Genomic DNA, 19,248 nt, shown 5'->3' with positions numbered 1-19,248 from the left:
ACCAAAATTCATTTAGTTTTTACTATTTTATTACCAGTATTGAACACCATCTTCTATTTTTATGCAGAGGCACTCTTTCCACTTATACTCTGTGTCAAACAGGCATCTAGAAGCTAACTGAGGAACTTAACAATTATTTAGCACTTAATGTCCTGGAACTCTGAGTAAGCTCCCAACAATCAATTTACAAATGAATTTCATAGAATATAACGTTTTATAAAAAGGAAGCTATGTGTTTATTCATTAACTAGTGTTGCGAAAAACAGGTATTATTAACTCTATTTTATGGACATGGGAAGCTAGGCACTGAAATATTAAATGATTTTTTTGGTTCACATAACAAGATCAAATATGAACTTAGAACTAGAGATTAAATCAGAATCTTATACACCTATATTCATTAATAATATAAGTCTACAACTACAGTATAGTCCTACAACAAAACATTAAAACCTAGAGATAATAAAAATCTCAAGAGAATATCGGTCCAACTTTCTGTATGAAAGCAGGTATTATTGTCTGTTACAGAGATGAAAAATTAGTTGATCAAGGACAAATCTAAAAATTAAGGAAAACTCCAAATTCAAAGCCTCCAGAAATGCATGATGTGCACCACTATTATTTATTATATTTCAAGAGGAGATCTGTGACTCAGAATGGAATTTTCAGATTTCAGATGATTTCACTTCCTAACTTAGAGCCTGAAAACATAAACTGTAAACTCAGCAAAGGCAACTTATGAATTTGGGATTAGGATATGTCTCTAAATGACGGTTTAAGGAACTATATTTATAGTCTGGCATGAGTAAGTTTTTGTTCACTTTTTAAACCAAATGCCAAATACACACATTATATAGCCATTAAAGGCACAAACTAGCTTTTAGAATTAGACTTGGGGATGTAATTCCAAACAATGATTTCCAGTTTCCCTAGTTCTGAGTAATACGGTTATAATACAATTTTAAAATAAACATAAAAGTTAGAATACAAAACTTTGAAATAAACATAAAAATTAGAATTAAAATAAACATAAAAATCAGAAATAAAATAAACATAAAATTTAGAATTTTGCTAGCAAATAGCTATTTGTTATTTGTCAAAAGTATAGAGTTCTGAATTTCAAACACTTGACCTACAAACTATACCATGACTTATTTCACCAAGAACTTGAGGTACCTCATTTCATGAACATATACAATGATAGATACAGGATATCTGTCCTAGGAAAAATATACTTAAAAGAAATGTAAGTATGCAGGTCAGGATGGATGTTAAACATGAATTTCAAACTTGGCTCCTGAGCTTCATGACAGTCAAATAAAAGGGAGGTAAAGTTCTTACTATCAAAAAGTGGCTTCCAGATCGAAACCATAAAACTCCTAGAAGAAAACACAGGTAGTAAACTCTTTAACATAGCTCTTAGTAATATTTCTTTTAGATATATCTCCTCGGGCAAGGGAAACAAAAGAAAAAATAAACAAATGGGACAATATCAAACTAAAATGTTTTTGCACAGCAAAGGAAACCATCAACAAAACAAAAAGGCCATCTACTCAATGGGAGAAGGTATTCATCAATGATACATCAATAAGGGGTTACTATCCATAATACATAAAGAACTCATACAACTTAACACCAGAAAAACAAACAATCCGATTAAAAAATAGGCAGAGGACCTGAACAGACATACTCAGAGGACATACAGATGGCCAATAGACATATAAAAAGATGTTTGATGCCACTAATCATCAGAGAAATGCAAAATTAAAATCACCATATCACCTCACACCTGTCAGAATGGCCATCATCAATAAATCAACAAAAACAAGAGTTGTTGGAGAGGATGTGGAGAACAGGGAACCTTTGTGTACTATTGGTGGGGTTGTAAATTGGTGCAGCCACTATGAAAAACAGTATGGAGATTTCTCAAAAAATTAAACATATAACTGTATGACCCAGCAGTTCTACGTCTGGGTATTTATTTGAAGAAATCCAAAACACTAATGTGAAAAGATATATCCATCCCTATATTCACTGCAGTATTATCTACAACAGCCAAGATATGGAAGCAACCTAAGTGCCCATCAATAGATAACTGGAGTCATATATATATATATATATATATATATATATATATATATATATATATATATATATATTACTCGGCCATAAAAAAGAACAAAATCTTCTCATTTGTGATGCATGGACCTAGAGGGTATTATGTTAAGTGAAATAAGTCAGACAGAGAAAGACAAATATCATATGATTTCACTTATACGTGAAATCTAAAAAGCAAAATAAATGAACAAACGAAATAGACACAGACTCAGATACAGAGAACAAACTGATGGCTGCCAGGTTGGGGAGAGGGGTTGAGGGAGTGGGTTAAAAAGGTGAAGGAATTAAAAAGTACAAACTGGCAGTTATAATATAGTCACAGGATGCAGTACAGCATAGGGAATATGGTCAATAATATTGTAATAACTATATATAATGCAAAGTCGGGAACCACATGATTTCACACATATGTAGGATATAAAACTGAAAGCAACAAATGAACAAGACAAACAAACAAGCAAAAACTCAGAGACACAGACAATAGTTTAGTGGTTACCAGAGGGTAAGGAGGGAGGGCAGGCAGTAGAAGAGGGTAAAAGGGGTCAAATACATGGTGACGGAAGGAGAACTGACTCTGGGTGGTGAAAACACAATGCAATATATAGATGCTGTATTACAGAATTGTACATTTGAAACCTATGCAATTTTATTAATGAATGTCATACCAATAAATTGAAAAAAAAAAAGTAGTTACCAGGGTTCAGGTCAAATTTTTATCCTACAAAATTGCTAATCAATCATGATATCAGGAAGGCACAGAGAAAATACCAATTGATGTTTAGCTACAGGTGATCCCATGGGAATTCTGCCACTTATTTTTATCAATAAAGACTCAGAAAAGACCCTGAATAGGCAAAGCAATATTGAGAGAGAGCAAAGTTGGATGTATCATGTTACCTGATATCAAAATATACTACAAGGCTGTAAGTAATAAAAATAGCATGGTACTGGCATAAAAACAGACACAAAGATAAATGGAACAGAATAGAAAGCCCAGAAATAAACCTACACTTATACGTGAATTAATCTAATACAAAGGAGGCAAGAATATACAATGAGGTAAAGACAGTCTCTTCAATAAGTGGTACCGAGAAAACTGGACAGATACAAGCAAAAAAATGAAACTAGATCACTTTCTTTCACCATAGACAAACATAAATTGGATTAAAAGTTTAAATGTAAGACTTGAAATGATAAAACTCCTAGAAGAAAACACAGGCAGTAAACTCTCTGACGTTGCTCTTAGCCAAATATTTTTGGATATGTCTACTTGGACAAGGGAAACAAAAGGAAAAATAAACAAAACGAAATACATCAAACTAAAAAGTTTTGCAAACTGAAGGAAACCATCAACAAAACGAAAAGACAACCTCCTGAACGGGAGACGATATTTGCCAATGATATATCCGATAAGGGGTTAATATCCAAAAAATGTAGAACTCATATAACTTAACAAAAACAAAACAAACAAACCAAAAAAACCAAAAAAAAACCCCAAATTAAATAGGCAGAGAATCTGAATAGACATTTCTCCAAAGAGAACATACAGATGGTCAACAGATATATGAAAAGGTGCTCAATGTCATTGGTCATTGGAGAAATGCAAATTAAAACCACAATGAGATATCACCTCACACCTGTCAGAATGGCTATATCAATGAATCAACAAACAAGTATTGGTGAGGATGTGGAGAAAAGGGAACCCTTGTGTACTACTAGTAGGATTGTAAATTGGTGCCGCCACCATGGAAAACAGTATGGAGGTTTCTCAAAAAATTAATTATCTTATGACCCAGCAATTCCACTTCTGGGTATTTATCCAAAGAAATCCAAAACACTAATTCAAAAAGACATATGCATCCGTATGTTCACTGCAGCATTATTTACAATAGCCAAAATATGGAAGTGATCTGAGTGTTCACTGACAGACGAATGGATAAAGATGTGCTACATAATGAGGGTGCCAAAAACATATATACATGACTTATATTCATGTTTTGTTATCGGTATATATTGAACATTACAATTTTAATACAGTTTTTTCCTTTCTTAAAATGTGTGTACCTTTTTTGGGCACCTTCTGTATATATAATGGACTATTACTCAGCCATAAAAAAGAAATCTTCCCATTTGTGACAACATGGATGGGCCTACAGGGTATTATGCTAAATGCAATAAGTCAGATTGAGAAAGGCTCATACATATAGGGAACAAATTGATGGTTGTCAGATGTAAGGAGGTTGGACAGAAGGGTGAAAAAGGTGAAAGGAATTAATAAGTACAAATTGGTAGTTACAAAATAGTCACGGGGATGTAAAGCACAGCATAGGGAATATAGTCAATGATACTGTAATAACTATGTATTGTGTCAGATGGGTACTAGACTTATCAGGGTGATTACTTCAGAAGATATATGTGTCTAATCACTATGTTGTACACCTGAAACTAACATAATATTGTATGTCGACTGTAATTGAAATATAAATTTAAAAATAAAATTAAAAAAAAAATTTTTAAAGTGGCTTCCCAAACTTTTTTAGAACCACTTTCTAACATTATCTTATATAAAAAGCATGATATGACACAAAGAACAATGTCCTTGACAATAGAGCAAATACAGTCAACATGTTTTATATGGTTACTTTGAGTAGCTTGCTTAGATGAAGGGTGAAGGTATGAAATTAAAATGCTACTCAGTGAAGGTGATGCCTGTAGGGGCTGCTTTTGCAATACATACTGCTTTTACACTGAAGAATTCAGATGTACGGGTTAGTTTTCCCAATTGGACAGCAATTCTTATTTAATGGCTAGGAGATCCCACATCAGAAATAAAAGGGGGCTTGACATGGCTAATATATCACTTAGGGATAGGCCTAATAATCGAAACTCTAGATTCAGCTGGAAAGCTTAAGTGTGTCTCACAACTTTAACAGGACTGCAACCAAGGCTTCCGAAGAATTTGCTGGAAATTTTACCACTTTAAAGGGTGCGCTCTAAATACAAGGAATTAGTTTGCTGCAAATGCATGTATGTAGTACATTCTGGAGATATAGAATTGTAAAGATAAAGCATTTCAGTGTTCAAAAGCAGAAATACCCAATTTTCAGCATTAAGTAAAAAGAATTCTATAAACTACCCAAAGCAGCAATGTATAACCAACCACCTGTACTGACTGTGCTCAAACACAGTAAAATGTTTCTCAAATGCATGGAAAAGGCCAGGGGCAGCAAGGAATAATCAAGGAGAGAAGCATCTGCTATCTAATTCCAGTATTTTTTCCTGCAATCTGCATTGGGAAGCATAAAGCTGAAAAACATCTAGAGAGGGCATCTAGCCTGCATATACACTCATACCCCATTTTCAAATACCAAGATCTCTGTTTAGATCTCTTGTTCTTGTTCTTATCTGCTTGTCCTTATCTTAAATCTTAGCACCTGTACAGTCAAGAACTAATTCCTTTTAGCTTATCAATGAAGATGATGAATCACATTGTTCCTTGTACATACTTTTACATACTTGGAAATCATTAATCAACTAGTCTTCTCTTATTAACAGGCTAACCACAATTATTTTTACCTTTCCCCAAACATCTTACTTGCTAATCTTTAGATTTCTTCTTACTGGGGCATCCCTTATTACTTTCAGAACATATTGCAACAGTTTGGTACTTTAATATGAGCTTCACAAATTCCCAGGATTTAGATTATTTCATGGTTTGTTCAAACACTAACAGTTTCATTTGTAATTAGCAATGCTATATCTTGGAATCAATTATGCAAAACAATATTCTAGGTACTGGGGTAACAAATCTCATATGGCTTACATTCTAGTGGGAAAAACAGACAATAAACCAGTAAACAAATAAGACGTCAAATTGAGGTACTGTGAAAAAAATTAAAGTGTTAGGGATAGAAAGGGCTTTTCTGAGGAGAAAGGAAGGCAGTAGCCCTGCAAAGATATAAGAATAATGTTCCGAGCAATTTTTGACTAAAGTAGGTTTAACTAGTTATTCTGCTATATATTTCTATGCATTCCTTCTGCATTACATATCCTTGTACTGCTCCCTACTGAACCTTCTTGTTATTTTGAAGACTAATTCTCTTTTAAAAGCATTTCATTACCTCCTTAAATGGTGTATCCCATAAGGTTTTAAGAAGGATGCCTTCTAATTTAAACAAGTATTTCATGATATTAGCTAATTATTTAGTTTAGGATGTGTCTCCACCACATTACATTTAACAATGGGTGAAAAATAACAATATTTGGAAAAAAAATTCTTTGTGCTACTGGATAGGACTAAATGAACTTTCTAGAAAATAATTTGGTGATACTTTGTAGGCAAAACAGGCTTGAAAGCAAATAGGCAGAGTATGACCCATTTAGAAGATGAGGTTGAACAGAGGATGGAAGATGGAGTGAATCACTGATCGGTTGGTCTAATAGTGAAAGGGCCCAACAGAAAAATAGAGGTTGGCAGACAGGTCATGTATGTGAAATGAAGAGGCAAATCAACTGGCAAGGTTGGGAGAGAACATTCTGTACCTCAACAGCTCTTTGAGACATGCTGCCACCACCTGGGCAATAGGCAATTTTGAAGTATGGGAAGATTTCAGTTGTGATTATCAGTTAATTAACAATTACAGATTTAAAAAACATACTTTAATTTTATGAAATCAGCATTTTTTTTGTCAAGTCTTTGGACATTAAAAAAGAACAGGGATTTTGGCAGATGTCTTTAGAATCCTGCTCTACTTTTTAAGTCTCTGGTTCCGTAACTGTAAAATGGGTACCAGAATACTATTTCGTCAAGTTTAGATTATTATAATAGAATCTTATTCAGGTTTCACTCATTCAAAATTTTGACATGAGTCAGAGTCAAATGAAACTTTTTAGCATCCAAGGGAAAAATACTCTGAAACAAACACATGACAAAGACTAGGAATTACCTTTCTAAGAGGAAAAAAAACTTAGAATTTTGTAAGAGTCCATTTTCAAAATATAATTGCAATAGAGCAACTAGTTTGGACGGGGCTGGTGGTGTGCTATGCTACACAGAAATTATTCTTATACAAAGATAAACCCTCCTTCATTAATTGTGTTAAGGTTTAGTTCATTTGGCTAGTTATGTGAATAAGATTTTATTTCTTAAAAATAAATACAAGCAGACTTTATGTCCTTGTTATTCTAAGCTGGATTTCTGCAGACGTTTGAGAATAAAAACCCAATTAAGGATCTTTTCAAATAAAGAATAGGACCTTAAGAAAACTGGCAACGATGTTTCCACTAAATTCCTTATTTTGATTCTGCTTATGAAACATAAGTTAGAAAAATGGCCAAACCCAGTCCAACTGACAGAATTTTAAAGTTGAAAGAACACCAGAGATGACATACTACGCTTTCCACAAATAGAAGAGGAAACAGGCTGAGTGACTTATCAAAGGATACAGATCAGCAGAGACAAGTAAATCTCAACTCACAAGGTAAGACTCTCACTACAGGAAGAACCAATCTTGACACCGCGTCTCATTAAGGCAATGCAGGTTGCATTAAGAAGCTCAGCTCTGGCAACCCTATGCCATTCCTGGGCTTGCAGCCTGCTCTGGAACGAGAAGCTAGCTCAGGAATTCTAGCCTGTGAAGGGCATGGTCTACACTAGAGCCAAAGAGCTATGGAGGCTTACTTCTTACGTGTCTTTTCTTCTGGCTCAAAACTCATGCCTTTAAAGGGATGCAGCAGAGCAAGTAATTGGGAACATTGTCTCTCCACAATTAAAGTAAAACTCACACACCTTGGCCTCTGGAATGAAGGATGTTAAAATAAATTCTGACCTCCTCACCTCCTGGAATGCCTATTTGGGCAAGTTTTTTAAAAAATCACATAAAGTTACCTTCAGCAAGTCAAGCTTTCAGTACACACAGCCCAGCGACTGAGTCTGCTTTTTCTGGCTACTACAGGTACAGGCTAGGTCCAAGCAGCCCAAGCTCTGAAACCATCATCCAAGTGTTCAAACAAGAATGAGTAAGAAAACAACTGCTACTAATACAACATACAAACATTAACACATGCCCAACGAACAGTATGTTAGATCATTAGATTATTTGCCAAAAGCCTGTTCCCTAGTAAATAATAGTTACTGTTGTTATACCTAAACTAGTTATACATGTCACAGCTTGCTCCTCAAAGGGAACATTCTATAGTCTTTCAAGAATAAAAACCTGCTTTATTTGGCATACAACAGTGAAGAGGTCTTGCAACATTTGCAGAAGTAGTCAAACAGCAGTTCCTTGCAAGCAATCAGAAATTTGGTCACCAACCAAACCAGAGCTAATCTCTCAGCTCCTGTAGATTTAGAAGACTATTAACGCACTCCTTCTGCTTGTTGACTTTTGCGTCCCTTCATTTGTGTATTGAAAGAACAAGTGCCTCTGTGGGAACTCTATGCCCAGACAGTTTAATTATTTATCGTTTACTTAGGGCAAATATCGATCATTCTTTTGTGAAATGAGTTAGGTTCTTAAATTAAAAACAAACAACAACAAAGAGCCCTCTTCACACAGCATGGCTGCATTTTCCCCTTAAGAACAAGATTCAGTGGATCCACCACGGTCCAACTGCTTCTTTGTCTCCTCTACGTGAAGCTTTGACCACTGTCCAACTAGAAGATGAGAGGGGCCAGGGGTGGGGTGTGCACCAGAAGGAACTCGCAAGCATCCTTCAAGAGTCGTTGTGTGACCCTCACCTTGACTTTGGGTGGTTTGTGGGGACCAACTCCTCTCTTGCCGCCGCTCTTTGGTCTCAGTTTCCAGGGACCAACAGACCTCACCCACCCGGGCCCTCCACGAACTGGCTCCAGCAGTTTCCCGGCTGGCCCGGGGGGCAAAGGGAGCGGGCCCTCAGTGGTTCCGGACCCGTTCCCGGAGGCCTTAGCCCCCCGCCAACACCGGCAGGAGGCGCTGCACTCGGGCCCCGAGCCAGAAGCCAGCCCGGGCCGCGACCCCGCGCAGCCCCACCTGCCGCTCCCCGGAAACCCCAGCGCCGCCCCGCCCCCCCGCCTGGCGTCCTGGAAGTCGAGGACCCGGGACCCACGCAGCAATGGCGCAGCCGGAAACTGGGCCCTCAACTTCCTCAGGCCGGATCCCGGCTGGGGCCGACTTGTGGGCGGGGCGGGAAAGCGGGGGCTTCCGCCTTCCTGCTTCCGGCCTGGCGGTGAGTTGCGAGTGGGGGTCCGAGTCCAAGGTCCGGGGCGCGATGCGATGTAGGGGAGGCTGGTGGCGCTTGCTGTGGTGGTTTTGCCCTCGTGCCCGGCAGAGGCGGCCACGGCACCGGGGACGTGCGGTGGCGGGGCCGACCTAGGATTTCCCGGGACCGCCCGCTCTGCACCTCGCAGGGCCCGCGCTCGCCGAGGCCGAGGGTTTAGGGAACGTGGCCCCCCCAGGGTCCGGCGGCCGGGTGGGGTAACGGAGGAGGAATGAGCCGGGGGGGGGGGACATAAGGGAGCGGAAGTGCGGAGGGCTGTGAAGTGCCATCCGTTATCGCTTCTGGCGCGGGTCTCGTCCGGAGATCAAGCCTGGTCAACTCCTTTCGGAAGGGGGAATAAGAATAATCCTGAAAGTGTGGGAAGCGTATGTGTGGGTCCGAAATTGAGGTGCACGGGAGGTTTGTGGCCTCTGGATGATAATTCCTTTTTGTTAATGGCTAAAACTTTGCCAAGAACCAGGCTCCTCACTCCCGTTTTACCCTTTATTGCAAAGTTATTTTGCTTATTTTTGAATTTTGAATGAATGCGTTACGAGGCTGAAGTTGAAACATGGCTCTCTCTAGAGCCCAGTTGCGGCTGTGAGAGCGGGGGCGTGTCAGTTCGGGGGTGGGGGTGGGGAACCGGGCTAGGATATTTAACAATATCCTGAGCACTGTAGTGTGTCTTCAGTTGAAAATATGAAGAAACCGTAGAAGAATATAATTAAAACCAGTGGCAGTAGTTTCTTGAGGTGATGGGATTGTGGATGATTTATATTTTGATTATCTCTTCTGATTTTTCTGTGAAGAACACGAATTGTATAATAGGGAGAAAAAAAAACCTTTAAAGAGTAAGGCGAGGTGTTTGACTTTGTAATTATGTACCTAAGCCTGTAAATAGTTGGCGTTTTTAGTATAGAAAATTCAAGATCTAGGAATAGATAGGCTGTAACATCAGTGAGCAAACGTCTTTTTATGTCAGTGAGCTTCATAAATAGTTTTATTGTTGAAAGAAGTTATTTAGTAAAGTACATGATCTACAGTGATTAGAATTTTCTTACAGGGCATTTGCAGTTGTAGTAATTCTTTCTTCAAATTAGGAAAAAATTAGATATTAAAATGTCTATAATGTACCAGGCAATTTTACATGTCATTTATAAGTTGCATATATAGAATTTAGAAATTTTCCATTTAAAATTGTATAATTATCCTGTAAGTTGTGCCTTAAACTTTTCATTCTTTCATCTATTCTTTTCAACCCATCCAGTATGTAGAATTTAAACCTTCTCTCAGAAGTGTATAGTAGAGCTAAAGAAGAAGACAACCAACCAAGGGTCATCTGAAATTGTAATTGGCTCACTAATAATCCCAGGACAAAGTTAGAGATCACAACTCAAGCATAAGGTAGATAATTTTTTAAATCCCAACTGAAATGATAAGTGACTGTATATACACTCATTCCTACCCAGGTGTTCGAATTCTCCACTTTGAATAGAGGTTGACACAAACATGAAAGTTTGAAAAGCCTCTGGGGCAAAATAGAAAATGTCATTCAAATCCACACTCTCTTCCTGTGCTATATGGTCCTCCCTTACCAACTCAAAATGGAACAAAATGCATGGCAGCTGTTATGGTTAGCTTTCTCATTATTAAATACATTCTCATTTGTTAAATTGTGTCTTTAAGTAGGAGTCCTCAAAGCTGACAGAGGGCATAAAATAGCATATCACTGCTTATATCTCTTTGCATATGAATGTGGATATTATCATGGCTTCCTTACCCTTTTTATTCCTGGAAAGACTGCCATCCACTACCTCCCTTTCTCCAAGCATTTCACATACTCTGGCTTGTCCTTTCTAAACACCAAATTTGATGATTCATATTTTTGTTAATTAATACTTAGTACTAAGGCTATGTCAAAATAATGACAAATGGGGCTCAGCTTTTTCTGGGAATGAATGCATAAAATGCAAGATTCTTACAAAAGTCTGCTGCTAAATAAAATTTGTCTTGACTATAGGAGGCATGTGAGAATGCATGGTCCTTCTGAGTCCACGTGGTTTTTACTTTTATTACCTTCACGTTAAGTGTTACTCTTCTGGTTGTCCTAGTTATTTCTTAACTGGAGATATTTGTATTAAAATAGTACAAATTAGTACTTTAAAAAAAACATGATTAATGAGAGATTCTGAGTTAACTGATTGTATGATGTAACTTTTTCAAAATCTGATTAACCACAGTCTTTTTCTCTCGTTCTCTTCCCCCACCCCCCTTTCCTAAGACCGCTACAAAGATGTTTGATATAAAGGCTTGGGCTGAGTATGTTGTGGAGTGGGCTGCAGAGGACCCATACGGCTTCCTTACAACAGTCATTTTGGCCCTTACTCCATTGTTTCTAGCAAGTGCTGTACTGTCCTGGAAATTGGCTAAGATGATTGAGGCCAAGGAAAGGGAGCAAAAGAAGAAACAAAAACGCCAAGAAAATATTGCAAAAGCTAAACGACTAAAAAAGGATTGAAGGAATGAACAGGCTCTGCAACCAGAGGAAAATCATTTGGAAAATTATGCAGCTTTGGAAGGAGCCACTGTGCAGCTTCGGAAGGTTTCTTTGGATTTTATGGCAGTATTTAGTAAATGAAGTCTGAGCATATGGAAGAACCATGTTCTGACCTCTACTGTAGCAACTTTTAGGCTTTGGTGTAGAAATCTGTTGACAGTTATTGTAAATTGGCATTTATTATGCTATAATTTCTTTATACCTGATTTAGTCATTTGCCATTTTGAAGCTTAAATACTGAAATGTAAACATTCTGTGGATGAAAAAAAATGACTTTAGATTATGAACTCTTAAATAATGGCTTAATATGGGGTCCTGTTCTGGACAAAGGAAATTAAGAATGTAAAAATCAGAATTGTCCTGAGGTGAAAAGGGTGCTTTGGCTTAAGAGATAAAGCATGTTAACTACATCTCTTATCACTATTGCTTATTTCTTAGACTAGAATTATTTCTGGCTTTCTTAAAGCAAAATAATGAGTATTTTCTGCATTTTTCTCAGTTTAGCCTTTGAGATACAGGTAATTTTATCAGACATTCTACATTTTTAAAATCTAATTTTATAAAGAATTCTCTTATTATCTTGACAATGTAGAATACCACCTACTGGACATAACAATTTTTATGTTTATGAATACTGCTGTTTTCTTAGAGATGTCTTATTGAGCAGAGTAACACTGATTTAAAGCTTGCAGTAAAAATGCCAAACCTTGTAGTACTTTGGAACCATTTTATTCTAATTTGTGCTAAGTGGAAATGTGAAGTAGTTAACATGTCTTATCTGATAGTTTGCTGATTATTTAGATATCACTTTTACTTTTTATTCCATTCTTTGTTTTAATTCATGTGGTAGTGATGTCCTATACTTTTTGATAAAACAGGTTTATGGTGAAAATTAAAATTTCAAATTTCTTTTAAGGAACTCTTAAGAATAACTCATATTTCATTAATGGTAAAGAAAAACTTAATGCTTGCAAAAATTTTGTTTGGCATAGTAATTGGATTAAAAAGGTCAGTTGTCAAAATGTGAATGTATAATTAGAAATAAGCTAAAGGACATTTCCTTCAGTTAAGTAGTATAACTGGAACTTTTTACTTTCAAACTTGGCTTTTATAAATGCATGGTCTAATAATTTCACTCACTGTCAGTATTTAATAGCTTATTAATGTTTCCTCACTTCTGATAATGAATTTTAAATTACAAAAATTGTCTAACAGCTTTAATTTAACAATGAAAGTAGATATGGAAATAAATTTGATACTTTTATAAGGAAGTTCTGGGGTTTTGGTTTCTTTTGGGGGGTAATTAAATTCAAGTTAGATCTGAAGTTAGACTTTTCAAAAGGTTATGGATTTCATTTATAGCTAAGCACTTGTAAAAGTGTGAGGGCAAATATGAGAACATAAGGACCCCGGAGAGTTTTTATGGACTGGTTTGAATACTATTTTAGGTTGTCAGTTCCTACTTGATGTCATTGTAACCAATATATTGCAACCCCAGGTCAGTGTTCAGTTATGAGTTAGTTTTCAGGTGATCTAGGATATGCTTCTTGTATTACTGAAATTAAAACTTCAAAAAAATGCTTAGGTATAACTACTGACCCTCATGGGTCTGCAGAGCCTAGTTTAAGAAAACTAGGTTAAGATAGATCTAAAATGCTTTTGGGTTTCTGCCATAAAGCTGTTCATGGAAGGACTTTATATACATATGTCTTGCTTATGGTCACATTTTAGAATAAAAGTACTATAGCAAAAGATATACTCATCATAATTCTTAGTTATCTACTGTAGTTTCATTGGTTCTGTTGTGATAAAGGTACTTAACTGATCTGCTTTTCTATAATCTCTTAAGTCCTAACACATGCCCATTTTATATTTGTTTGGCATATACCATTTGTTGTTTCTTCAGCTTTCCCCAACATTTGTGGAGACTTTATACATGTGAGGTCAACAAGGTTTTACAATGTTTGTGTCTATATATTTGTGTGTCTGTGTGCGGAGGGGGGGAATGAGATTTAAACAGACTATTGTGAGATTTGGGATTCTTCAGAAAAATCAGTCTTATTGTAACAAACAGTACTAATGTTGAATGAATCCCATTTAGTATTATACATAATACTACTTTTAAAAATTGCCTACCTATTTGTTTCTGTAGTTCTGAGAAGTAATACAATCAATTACCTTTTTGGGGGCTGGTTTTGGGGAAGAAAACCAGACAGGTCACCTAAAACAGGACACCTACTCCCCCTCCCAAAAAGTGTGTGTCAGAATTTGATCCATAGTGTCCGTGTGATAAACTTCAGCATGTTATTGTTACTGTATCAGATGTGCAAGGGCATTTTTATTTTTTATTTTTTTGAAATTACAGTAAGCAAATAAAAGAAGCTTAGGAAGCGATGAGCTGGACACCCAATGTTGAAATACATTACAATTTACAACTCTCACCCATTCATACTTTCCTTACACATGAATAAAGTGGCAAGGGGTACTTTACACCTCTTCTGGTTTAAGTTAGATTCCTGTTTAGGAATGATTGATGTTATGTTTGCAATTAGTTATAGAATCACTCATTTACTTCATGTCTGGAATAAATATATAAGGACAAATTCTGTATTTCTCAACCATATTAAAAGGGATTCCATGTTCAAATACCAATAGTTTGGAAGACAAGGTAAAACAGCATTCATTCTTGTGTGATTTCTTAAGTCTTTTAATTTGACTAGCATAGACTCTCCTCACCTGTTTTTCCCCAGTGAACACAGTTTGAGAAAGCCTGGTGTAAATAAATTTATGTTACATTTTGAATAGTGTGGTTAATGAACTAACATTTTAAAAAATCAGTATAATGGTATTGGTTCAAGGCTGATTAAAAAATAAATAACAGCTGCAAATCTGTTAGTAAAAGTAGGAATGGAAAAGGATAACAGGTGATGGGGAAAAAATTGCTTCCGTTTTTGTTCATTGTTAACTTTAAATATCCAAGGCATAGCTGTTAGGCTAGATTTATATGCTTTAACCCAACAGCCAACACATTTGCTATACTGGAGTAGTCTATAATGTAATAAGCCCATTACTGATAAAAATACACTATATATATGTATTGTAGAGGCATAGGAAAACAGGAAGGATTTGCCTCTGAGAAAGTACATAATGTATATATTACACTGTTTTAAAATGAACATCTTTTGAAGTAAACTGCATAGGTTTGAAGTCTTGTCTTGAAGAGATGAAAACATTTTCATGAAAAAATTATAAATGCCCAAAATACAACTATTCAAAATATGAAATACTCTGGACAAGCTAACATTTTATTTAAAACGTGAATTCTGCTTTGCATGTACCAGGCCTATAAGCCAAGTATACAAAAAAAAATGTTAATTTGGCCAAGATTACAGTTCAATTTTTACATAGGACATTTCACTCTTCTGATACCACCTAACAGTGCAACTAGACAACCAAAAATGTTAGCTTTGAGGAAAGGAGTGTAGCTGGACTACCACAATGTCATTCCCACCTGTCAGAATCACTTTGAAAGTGCGTACTCTACGAATTATGGTGGGCTAGTATTATACTGTATCAGGTATTTTCCCACAAAAACTTGGCTAAAAGGTGTTTTTTTTTGTTTTGTTTTTTTCTTGGTTTTTGTTGTTGCTTATTTAAAAAAATGGAAACTAAAAAATTTGAAATTAATGTAAATTCTGTCAAGTATTAAGACATCTATCTATAAACAGGCTATATGGCAAACAAAAGCTGTATATAGAATACAATTAATAAGCAAATGGGAGTTTGGCAGTAGAAATATTCTAGCATGTTAGAACATCTACAATTTTTCCTGTAGTCCAGGCTTCAAGAACATCTTAATCTTAATTTACAATGAATTATACTATAAATGTTACCTTTTTATATTGCCTGGTGGCTAGTTCCTTTTTTGTCGCTATGGTAAAATGTCGCATTTGTAATGATATAAACAGAGAATGGTTAACCTGATAGTAACAAGGCTGCTAGAACATTAGTATCACCGAAGGCTTTTTGTCCCTCAGTAAGTACGTTACAGTGATTACATGACTTAGTATATTTTATAAAGTATTTTTATGTAATTTTATTTCTTAAGCAGTAAAAAAACTACCATCTAATAAGTTAAAATCTTATCCTGTGTTTTTAGGAATTCACTGCTAACACTCAACCAAAGATTTCTTCATATTACTCATGATTGCCTAGGATAATGCTAAACATTATGAAAGAATTCTGTATTAGAGTTAGAACTCTAATTAGCAACAAAAACTGGGTTGTGCACTTCAGAAAATGTATGACCCTTCAAAAATGCTTTTCTCTAAAAGCAGTGTTTTAATGTTGTCATCTGTCTACACTTTTCTTCAATATACAAGCCACTCGGATCCCACCATCAGTAGAATCACTTTCCAAGAACCTTCTCCTATTTTCCATTTTCTCAAAGTAATTTTTAATTTCATAGAACTCTATAGTTATTGTACCATTTCTCTGTTTACTATTCTTTCAGACTTTTGTGATGGATTGTGTGGTTCCTGTCTGCAAACTCCAGCCTCAATCCATAAGCTAGCGTTTGTCCCATCTACTCATCAAGGGGGTTAAGGTTTTGTTTTTGCTTCATTTATCAACTGAATTTTTTGGGCCGCAAAATGTTTTATCCAAGTTCATGTTCTTGATTAGTCCTTAGACTCTTACAGTCTCTCTGGAAATAGCAGTCTTCTCATTTTCTTTATATTTGATCATTTAGAACACCTCACTATTTATCCTTATCATGTCTATCAAGACATATCTTGGGTAGTTCTTAAATGATCATAAAGATCCAAAATGTACTGAGCATTTATAGTGATACTTCTTAAGGGAGCAATATAATGGGAAAAAATTAAGTTCATAAACAGAGTGATGACTAAATCAAATGAAGGATTTAAATCTAAAAAGTTAGGTTTCTATTGTCCATATGTCACATTTCTTATGCATACCGAAAACTAATTCTTCAGCTTAATGGAATAGAGAACTATTGTCGTCAGAAAATACAAAGTAACTTTTTACCTTTTTTATTTGTTAAAATAGTCACATATCATTTAAATGAAATGATTTTATCACAGTGCATTTATTGATTGTGCCTCTTGCCATCTTGTGGCATCCAGGATCCTGGCTGAAAGGTTCTACCAGTGCTGGTGGGAGCCACTGAGGGTTCTTCCTTTCCGAAGTATGGAGCCGACGCATGCCCTTTAATCTGAGTTTCCACTGGTGGAGCCAAGAGTTCCTCATTGTTCTCTTTACTAAGGAGTTTTCCTTTTTCGTAAAAGTCGTTGCTTTTTATTTTAATTTCTTCTCTCTGTTTTTCATTCTTTAATATTTCCTGTATGTATAAATTGGACAAACTTAAATTTCTAGTTAGAAAAAAAACCCAACTACAGGTTTTATTTAAAAATAGCTTAAAAAAAAGTACATCTATATATATATATACTTGCTTTGCATTTAAATAATACAGATATTACAGGATAAGTTTGAAAAAGTTGATTATATATCAGTGTTATTTGAAGTAAACAGCTCTGTCCTCATATACTAATAAAAAGACGTGAAGGACCACAACATAGAAATACTACACAAGTGAAATAAACTACTTACCCCGATATATTACAGAAGAGCCTAACAGTCACTCTATCAAAGATTTTCTAAGCATAACAGCTACTTTTGCCTCAAAGCTAATCATCAGTAGTAATTATACTTTTTATTGGAGATGAAGTGAAGGTGAGATGGCCTCAGAAGGATGCCCCTACCAGTCTTCCTTCCTCTGTGGGAATGAAAGCATGGATGCTAAGGCCACCCTCTGTCGTGCCAGAACCACCCCCATCTACTTCCTTTTCTCTGGAGTGGTATGGCATTGAAGAGGACAGGAATGGAGTCAGTTCAGCATGCCCCAGACACCAGTTCCAGAGAGGCATTTTGCGATTGGAAATGCTTCCTCAAATCAGTGCAAGCAATTTGTGCAATGCAGTTCTGTCCCACAGATTTGCTATTCTATCTGTAAGGATCTATACCCCAAATTATAATGAATCTATTACTCTATTAAATTGGATACAGGACCATCAATTTTAAGAGGCACCATTGTTATGTGTAATTGCCACTACTTAAAAAGGCAATTTATGCTCCTTCACACCTCTTGATTTCAGAGATGTTAAAATTTGAAAAGATGCGCATCTTAAAACAGATGAAATAAATTACATCTTTTTGTTGATTCCTTCTTCCTCTTTTTTTTTCTATCTTAAAATGATTATTACTAAATGGGTGAAATTTTTAATGTTTTTTTTTGCTTACTGATTTTTTTAAAAGACATAATATGAAAAAAATTGTTAATGTAACTAATATCTGACAAGTTCTCCCAAGTTATTTTTTAATTTCGAGACTTAAAAGCAAAATCTCGGTATCTGAATGACGCAATCTGTTTCTAATATGAATTTCAAGTAATAATAATCCTTTAAAAATGTAAGCACCAGTATTTAAAATCACATTTAAAATAATGGTTTGTACTTAAAGGTTTGAAAATAAGGGTTTGGGGGGTTATAATGTTACAGACTTTCAGATTTAGATACAAAGGACCCATCTAATGAAACTTTCCCCTCAAAGCAAACGTGAGGGAAAGAATATATTCTTTTAATTTCCACAAAATGACTAATTCCCCATAAATAGTTTAATAACCACAGTAACTATGAGTTTAGGAACAGTTGCTCTGAATGAAGGTGAGAGTAGTCTGCCTTTCACACACCCTGTAGAATTCTCAGGTGAAGTGACCATATATCACAAAGGAAATCCCTCAATATGATACTGGAAATAGTGGAAGGAGATGAAAATACTTTTCCGTATCTCCATCATACTTTTCAAGATCCTCTATGTACTGCTGTGTCTTCATGGAAGCTCGTTCTCTTAAACAGAATGAAAGGTTCAGGACTCGGTTGAACTTGCACTAGTAACCCACCACAGGTAGTAACAGCCTACGGAGAAGCTGGCATGCAGCTCACTTGGTTTTTCATAGGAGGATCAGTCACGTGGCCTGCAGCTGCCCACGCCTACTTCATTTACTTCAGCTCTACTATGGCAGTATTGCAGCTGGTGCAAGCCTATGCCTTCTGCATAGAAGGAAATGGAGGGCAGAGAGCTGTTCTTTTTTCCTGCCTTCATATAATTTTTCTTTACTCACCATTACTGTGCCAAGGAAGTTCTTTCTTATAACAGCTCTTTCGGCAAAATGAAAAGCCAGTCAATAGAATGTGTTAACATACGAAGATGGAGTAAACATTTTAGAGTTAAAAACAGTTTTTCCTAGACTATAATTT

At 36.0% G+C, this 19,248-nt stretch overlaps 2 protein-coding genes and 1 non-coding gene across 5 annotated transcripts in view; 1 reads left to right on the top strand and 2 right to left on the bottom strand.

Moving 5' to 3' along the window:
* The window catches only part of LOC109453655 (uncharacterized), a 77,978-nt gene extending 68,982 nt beyond the window's left edge, over positions 1 to 8,996 (bottom strand). Inside the window, exon 1 of the transcript XR_012495125.2 lies at positions 8,858 to 8,996. This is a non-coding gene — a transcript (uncharacterized LOC109453655). The remainder of the gene's footprint in view (positions 1 to 8,857) is intronic.
* Positions 8,997 to 9,188: 192 nt separating this feature from the next.
* Positions 9,189 to 13,182, top strand: SMIM15 (small integral membrane protein 15). Of its 3 annotated transcripts, XM_088796519.1 has the most exons (3): positions 9,594 to 9,774; positions 10,622 to 10,758; positions 11,636 to 13,182. In XM_088796519.1, exon 3 carries the CDS (start codon positions 11,648 to 11,650, stop codon positions 11,870 to 11,872), a length of 225 nt encoding a protein of 74 aa, XP_088652645.1. In that variant the 5' UTR covers positions 9,594 to 9,774; positions 10,622 to 10,758; positions 11,636 to 11,647; the 3' UTR covers positions 11,873 to 13,182. The 3 variants fall into 3 exon arrangements, with proteins under 3 accessions (XP_019599150.2, XP_088652645.1, XP_088652644.1); XM_019743591.3 differs by lacking the exons at positions 9,594 to 9,774; positions 10,622 to 10,758 and adding an exon at positions 9,189 to 9,324; XM_088796518.1 differs by lacking the exon at positions 9,594 to 9,774 and having other exon boundaries at positions 10,007 to 10,758.
* A 3,767-nt stretch (positions 13,183 to 16,949) lies between these two features.
* Positions 16,950 to 19,248, bottom strand: part of NDUFAF2 (NADH:ubiquinone oxidoreductase complex assembly factor 2) — a 123,001-nt gene continuing 120,702 nt past the window's right edge. Inside the window, exon 4 of the mRNA XM_019743577.3 lies at positions 16,950 to 17,273. Coding sequence (XP_019599136.3) covers positions 17,022 to 17,273 — 252 coding nt within the window. The 3' untranslated portion in view covers positions 16,950 to 17,021. The remainder of the gene's footprint in view (positions 17,274 to 19,248) is intronic.

The sequence above is a fragment of the Rhinolophus sinicus genome, chromosome 3 (genome assembly GCF_057876585.1).
Source record: "Rhinolophus sinicus isolate RSI-liver-muscle chromosome 3, RSI-T2T, whole genome shotgun sequence".
NCBI lineage: Eukaryota > Metazoa > Chordata > Mammalia > Chiroptera > Rhinolophidae > Rhinolophus > Rhinolophus sinicus.
Note: the sequence above shows the minus strand (reverse complement) of the source record. Positions and strands in the feature narration are given on the sequence as shown.

Coding starts and splice junctions, on each gene's coding strand:
- SMIM15 (XM_019743591.3), top strand. CDS start 9,211: ATGGCGCAGCCGGAAACTGGGCCCTCAACTTCCTCAGGCCGGATCCCG. Junction 9,325..11,635: donor TTCCTGCTTCCGGCCTGGCG/GTGAGTTGCGAG, acceptor CCCTTTCCTAAG/ACCGCTACAAAGATGTTTGA.